Source organism: Ranitomeya variabilis, chromosome 4, assembly GCF_051348905.1.
Source record: "Ranitomeya variabilis isolate aRanVar5 chromosome 4, aRanVar5.hap1, whole genome shotgun sequence".
In the NCBI taxonomy this organism is placed as follows: domain Eukaryota; kingdom Metazoa; phylum Chordata; class Amphibia; order Anura; family Dendrobatidae; genus Ranitomeya; species Ranitomeya variabilis.
The window spans coordinates 278,507,718-278,515,118 of record NC_135235.1 but is presented as its reverse complement, the minus strand read 5'-3'; the positions used below and the strand labels follow the sequence as shown (position 1 = coordinate 278,515,118).

General features: G+C 37.9%; 1 protein-coding gene across 1 annotated transcript; it reads right to left on the bottom strand.

The window, feature by feature from the left end:
- Nucleotides 1-484: 484 nt before the first annotated feature.
- On the bottom strand, nucleotides 485-6,786 carry LOC143764435 (uncharacterized). Its single transcript, XM_077249990.1, has 4 exons — nucleotides 6,571-6,786; nucleotides 6,013-6,223; nucleotides 2,877-2,935; nucleotides 485-1,840 (listed from the first exon to the last, which is right to left on the bottom strand). The coding sequence occupies exons 1-4, from the start codon at nucleotides 6,734-6,736 to the stop codon at nucleotides 1,719-1,721; spliced, it is 558 nt and encodes a 185-aa protein (XP_077106105.1). The 5' UTR covers nucleotides 6,737-6,786; the 3' UTR covers nucleotides 485-1,718.
- Nucleotides 6,787-7,401: the final 615 nt, after the last annotated feature.

The window sequence follows — 7,401 nt, the reverse complement described above, 5'->3', positions numbered from 1 at the left end:
TAACATCCGCCATGGGTGTAAAATATGCAGCTGCACAATGGCCCAGGAGGTAAAGGTACCTCCAGGAACTTCAAAATTGGCCAAAATTCGGGAAAATTGCAGGGATTATCTTATAATTGATAAACTCAAATCCGGCAGGTGTTATGCCTGGCAAATTAACTGTTTATAATATAAGACTGGTAATCTTGTGCCTGGAGTGGAACCAATTGGGAATAAAGGACTACGCCATGCTCACCCTCAATGTAGCAAAGCTTTTGACCATGTCAATGGGAGAACATTTTAAAAAAGTTAAGAGGAGGAAAGCGTCTCGTTCTGCTGCTACCTGTTGAGGCAAAAATATGAGTACAAATAATTAATTTTCACCACTGTTTTAGCAGCAAAAAAGCAGATGCAGTGGTGACCTGTTTCGATTTCTGTTATGTGGAAAATTATTTGAAAAATTGTGCACTTCATATAGTCAACAAAGTATACAAGAAAGGACCAATTTGATATATTTGAATCTTTTATTTTTTTCACATTTCATATAAAATTAGTTTACATACTGTACATAAAACAGACAAAAGTAAAGACACATGTTCTATGTTCATAGGATAACTCTTATTTCTACCCATATAATGAGTCATTTTAATTTATGGAATTAAAACATGTCGCGCCTTTGTCTGTGCTGAATTGCGAGCGTGAATTTTCTGAAACAGAGTAAGACAATTTAATTTTATTTTGTGAATTAGATAAATGATATACCTATTAAGCATAAGGATAAAGGTAAAAAGGATTATCGGAATAGAACCCGAATGGTACTGGTTAAAGCCCCTACAACCCCTTTAACCCATATTTTGTGACAGATCTCCACTTATTTTGCATTACTATTTTCTGTAATGGTAATGAGGCGGAGCTATGAGTAGGTTCACCCCACCCATGAGGAACGGTAAAGGGGAGCAGCTTTAGCTTTGACTTTACCTCTGAACTATCTAAAGCTTGTAATACAATATATTTAACCCACTATTTTAACAGTTTTTTTCAGTGCAGTAGATATTCTTTTCAATGGGGCAAAGAGTCAGTTCTCTGAATGTCAAAATATCCTGTCTTAGGTGGAGCAATTTGTTGGCAACTCTCACACCTTCTCAGAGGTTGCAGACCCAACTAGCGTTGACTGCGTCTAAATCAGATAACATCTCACTAGTAGTGATGAGCGAGTAGACTCATTGCTCGGGTTTTTCCGAGCACGCTTGGGTGATCTCCGAGTATTTATTAGTGTTCGGAGATTTCATTTTCATCACCGCAGTTGAATGATTTACAGCTATTAGCCAGCCTGAGTACATGTGGGGGTTGCCTGGTTGCTAGGGAATCCCCACATGTAATCAAACTGTCTAGTAGCAGCAAATCATACAACTGTGGCAAGGAAAACCAAATCTCCGAGCAGTCATAAATACTCGGAGACCACCCGAGCGTGCTCGGGAAAACCCAAGCAACGAGTATACTCGCTCATCACTACTCACTAGTGGTTCCACACATGTATGGACACTCGAAACAGACCACCACTCATGGAGGCATTTCACATTTCTTGGCAAATTCATGAGGAATATATGAAGTTGTCATTAGGCTTATCAGTGACCACAGACCACTACTCATGGGGAAATTTTACAGCTTTGTGTCATATACAAATAATATATACAGTTGTCATTGAGTTTGCCAATGAACTTTCATGATTCTGTAGATCGTTAGGACAAAAACTTGCTGGTGATCACAAGAAGACAAAGAGTCAGAACCAAGGAGGAAGGATCATTGGCAGGGCCTGCACTTTTTGGGGTAGTCTTAGCAGTAGTAGCACTAGTAGTAGTAGCTGCAAAGAAGATAGAAAGACATAGATGAATGGGGGGCATTCACATATTCATAATACATAATATATACAGGATGTTGCAACTTATTCAACCAGCATTTTAATAACTAAAATATGGATGTATATGGTGTAATTTATTTATTGTAGCTAACAAAAATAACAACATGCAAACAGGGCAGATGCCAACTGTGTTATACAGCCATCACTTGCCTCTAACATCAGTGATCTGAGCTAACTCTGATTGCTGCTGTTCACTAATCAAATGCTACTGTCAAACACTGACAGCAGCACTTAAGCGGTGGGATCCCACGTGTTTGTTCCAAGTGCCTATCAACCCCCCCACGACATGATCACTTGGGGCCGATGGGTTGCCCCAGCTGAATGCTACCTATCACATTAAAGTCAGTACTTCTGTGAAGCCTAGCCGATGGCTACGTTTTGTAGGACACCATTATTTCAACTATGTATTGCAGTACTATAGTATTGCTCTACCTATATCAAACAGATTCAAGTCCCTTAAGAAGACAAATAAAAAGGAAACTTTTAAGAATATAAAAAAAAAATAAACACCTAAACATTTGAATAGCCGTCCCGTGTCCCCAGTGAAAAATAAAGAAATAATAGAGAAACAACTATTTTGTGTCATTGTACCCATAAAAGTCTGAGTTATCAAAATCTAAAATCAGTTAACCCATGTAATAAAAATTGTTAAGAAATAAAATCCCCAAATTGCCTTCTTTTTGGTCACCACACCTCCTACTAATAAACTCGCTTTATTTTTTCGTACTTTACAAAGTGTATGGTGCCTTTCAAAACTACAATTTGTGTTCGAAAAAACAAGGCCTCATCCCGCATTGTCAATGAAAAAATACAAACATTATTATGGCTATTTGAAAAAGGGAGGAGGAAATTTTAAAAAAGCAAAAATTGGGATTAAATGCATAACTATTCACAAACAAACGACAAGTCAAACATAATCTATCTAAATGAATATTCTTACTGTATGTAAATAAAAAAGACTTTAAAACTTTTTACTAACCTGCCACAGTCAGGATTTTCTCAATCTTGAAAACACCCATGCTGTTGTTTAAAAAAGCTCTGAAAATGAGAAGTAAAATGAACACTTTTACATACAGTAAACATGAGACTTTTCGTTACTATAAAGACGTTGATTGATGGTAAAACTATGAATTTTACTCTGATTTTTACATTGGAAACTGTTCACACTTGTTTTCTTAAAGTGAATTACACACTTTTTTTTTTTTTTAAATTAACATAAATTCTCTACATAATTTAATGTAATAACATTTGTTATATCTTTCATTTTATATACACATATTTGCCAAGGTATTGCTGGGATTCTAAACAATTTAGTGGTGTTGTCCATTGCTAGGACAACCCCTTCTTGATGAAAATGTCTAGCCCCATAAAATAATAAAGCCTATGCTCACCTCCCGGACCATTCCCGTGGTGTCGGCACTCGCTGTCCCTGATGCTCCTGTGCGGTTGTTGTGACATGTGATCTCGGCGCCCAATCAGCGCTGAAGTTACCATCTCACTGACAAATCAAACATGAAGAGGAAGTCCAGGCTGTAGCTGATCTTGGACTTCCTCTTCATGTTCAATTCGACAGGAAGTGAAGACAGTGATGCGGACCCTGATTGGATGCCGATGTTACTTGTCACAACAACAGCATGGGAACCCCGGGAGAGCAAGTGCCTACACCTGAGACAAAAGTCAGAAGTAGCAGTCACAAGTGCTCATAGTAAGTCTATAAGAGCCAGAACGAGGCCAGAAGGAGACTCTCATGGACATGAATTGAAAAGTTAAATTTGGCTCGCTCCAGCAAACTTTGAGTGATCTGTTAGGTCACAAACTGCTAGAGACCAATGGGAGCATCAGAAATAGGTCAAGATAGCGGTGGGTAACTATAAGACTAGGAGCAGGGAACTTAATTTAGTTATATCATTCCGGCACTGAAAACAAAACTGCTGGAGTGGCTCTTTCAGATTAAAATGATTAATGGTAGAGAAGAGCAAATGTTTTGATAATTGACTTTACCCAATTTTTTGTCATTGTATGTCTCACAGGAGAAGGCATGTCCTTCTGATTTAATGGACATATTTCTTTCCTTTGCATCCTGCTTATTTATGATTGGTCAATGTCATGCAGGGGTAAAAGTACACGCCCCCAGAGAAGAAGCTCTGGTAAGTGACTTTTCATAAATGATAACCTAAACTTTACAACCTTTGCAACAGAGGTGAAAAATGAAAAAATAAAAACTTCGTTTTAATCAGTTTTGCAGCCACTTTCCTTTGTTTGATCATACGGGTGATTCTCTTTCTACATACCTGCATCCCCCACTAGAGGGAGCTCTGCAATGTACTGCTTACACTCAATGGGATAAATTCATCAAGACCCTCATTGTTCACAGCGGTCTTGATGAAGGGGTGTGCTGGAGTCAGACGCTCCTGGTTCATGAAGAGGACCAACACTGGTTAAAAAAATATTTTTGCTCAGTCAGCTGAGGAGAAGATTTATTTCTTCTGATGACACAGCTCTTCTCAGTTCAAGGAGGTACATGTTCTTGCGATACAGGTCTTTTGTCAGTTGAGACACAAGTCTTATTAGTTGTGCTTCTCCAGACTGCAGCTTGTCCTGATACATGACTAGAATAGGCTGCCATATGAATTACGTGATGAGGGTCATTTTATTACATTCTAAACTTCAAAACTTTACCTAATATTTAAGCTAACTGTAAAACTAAATATGTCCATGTATTTAAATACTTTGCAGACCATAAAAGCCTTCCCAAACAAATTTTAATTCTAATTACTACATCTCTTTAAAGAGTAGCCACCATTTTTAATTAATGAACCAGAGTACACATAAAACTAAGTAACTTGGTAATATATCTTAACAGAGAAATCTGCTTCTTTCTCTTTCTGGATTGATTTTTCAATCTCAATTCATGGGTAAAATTTGTAATATCTGTATTCAATGATGATATATTTTCACTTTACAGATTCACTGTAGGAAATTACAGTTATTGTTCATAAGACTCTATAGAACGGGGAAGGAGGAGGAGGAGGGAACCATTAAAGGCACAGACATTGTACCGAAAGTACTCCTGAAACAATAATTACTGTCTCCTTAAAACTATATAGGCACCAATTCATATAAGGGGTCAGTATTGGGACTTTTTCGTTTTCATATTTATTAAAGGGGGTGTCCACTACTTTTTAATGATGACCTGTCCTCAAGATAGGCCACCAGTATCTGATTGGTGATGATGCAACACTGTTGCCCTCACCAATCACCTGTTATCAGCGCCAGACATGGCTTGCTTACAGTCATCATTCACTATGTAGTGACTGAAGATGCATCAGGTGCACCTCTATGACTGAAAGCCCAAGGCTGCTGGAAAGAACAAGGCAATTTCCATCAGACAGCGCAGCTCTCAGTGTGGTGGGTGCACGGTTTCAGAATAGCTAATAGCATCAAGCTATTGGTAAATCTGCAGGTTAATTGTGTTTCGTTTACACGATAGATTCCCTCTAAAGCATATCTGTTGTTTTCAGTGACTGCACAAAATATGCTAACATGTGCGTACATGAGGACCAACACTATTTCTGTACACTATGACACTTATATCCTGCATTTTTCACTACTTTTTCCCCCTGCAGGCTCTATTTCTAATTTTCAGTTGTCTCTGTGCTAGTGCATAGAGACTAACGCCTTATGATGTCTCCCATACATGGCCACACAGCGACATGATTGATTTCTGCTCTCCTTTCTTTTTGTAACACATATTTAGAAGTAATAGTACTGAGATGTGTAGCTGTGAATTCAGCTCTGGGGTTAGATACAAACACATACTAGAAATCGGCATGTATGTCTGTGACTCTTTTTTACTTTGCTGACAACACTTCAATAGACACCTGTAATTACATATTTCAGTGAAATGACAGCATGTATTTGACCAAGACAAATGTAGCTGTTTTTAGAGTAATCAGTTCTGGAGGCAGGTGGGAGGAAGAAGATGTGGCTCATAAGTGGATAAAGAAGCCTATTTCTCTGATAAGATATATTGCAATGTTTATTTCTTGTACTATTGATTTATGCAAAGTTTGATCAAACTACAGTAACCATTTAAGAACATCTTACAACCTTACCTGATGGAGACAGAATTTGCACTTAGAGTAGATGGTGAAGTCCAGTTGGCAATAAAAGAATTACTTGTGTTAATTGCATAAGAGGAAACTGAAACTCCGTTAGTACAATTGGAATAAGTGCCTAATAGTGACCAGTTTCCGATAGTAGAGTTACTGGCAGAAACCTGGAGCAGAAAATCAACACTTCCATTCTGAGTCGAAGATAAAGTGACTGTAAAAAAATAAATAAATAAAATAGTTTTAATCATTCATTACTGTCTTGGCAAGCAAAATTCTTCATGAGTTAATTTGGCAGCTTTTTGGCTGCATAAAATGGGTCTACAAAAATTCTAGTTGCATTTTTCATTCTGTCTTAAAGGACAAATTGGTACAGTACATACATAAAAGCTGAGTTCACACATTGCAGTCACAGTGCATTTTGTTTGCTCCGATTATAGCAATGCTACACCAATTTTACATTGTTTTCAAAAAGGGTGTGATTACAGAAGACGTACCCTGGCTGTAATGAGTGAACGCAGTCAAACAGTTGTAGACATAATAGAAATAATTATCACATACCTGTGTATAGAGTGCTTTTGATTAGATTCAGAGGGGATACGGTCAATGAATAGTTAGAATTAGTCGTGTTGGAAGTCAACAAGCAAGAATCCGCCTGAGCATCGGTAAAAAACGAAGTGATAACTAATCCAAAAAATAGAAGAGTAAAAGTTCTGGGGAGTGACATTCTGCCTTCTGTAAAGTTCTTCCACCGATGTGCTTCTTCTTACCTGTGTTTCTGTCTTTTATAACCAGCTGCTGTTTTAGATACCAATGTTAAACACATGCCTGGGGATAAATTTGACCTTACTTTTTTTACTTCCTCATGCTTTTCATACTGTAAAATGTCAATTTTATGCAAACTTCAACGTCAACAATTGAAATGACAAGTAGGTACTAGCTTTCAAAGTTAAAAAAAGAACATTTATGCTGGCGGAAGTCTTCAACCAGTTCTGACTAGATAGGTAACAATTGTCTTCTCTGGGAAAACACACATAATCCCCCATTGATCAATAGAAGTGGGTCCCGATCTTCAACCTTCCCCTAACTAGAGATGGGCGAATATTTTAATATCGGTTCGGATATCGATCACCGAATTTGCAATATTCACCAAATTATTCGTCTAATATTTGCCAAGCACAGTCAACCGCCATTGTAGTCAATGGGAGGCCAAAACAAATGCATAGATAACACTTTCAAATGTTACCAAAAGCTGGAAAAACACAAAATTAGGGGCAGACACCAGGAGAGTGGCCTCAATTCACCCACAGTACACATTTTAGAATGGCACCACAGTATTAGCCATGCATGAGGTAACAGGATCTGGGCCGGCATTTACAGCTTTGAATTGAA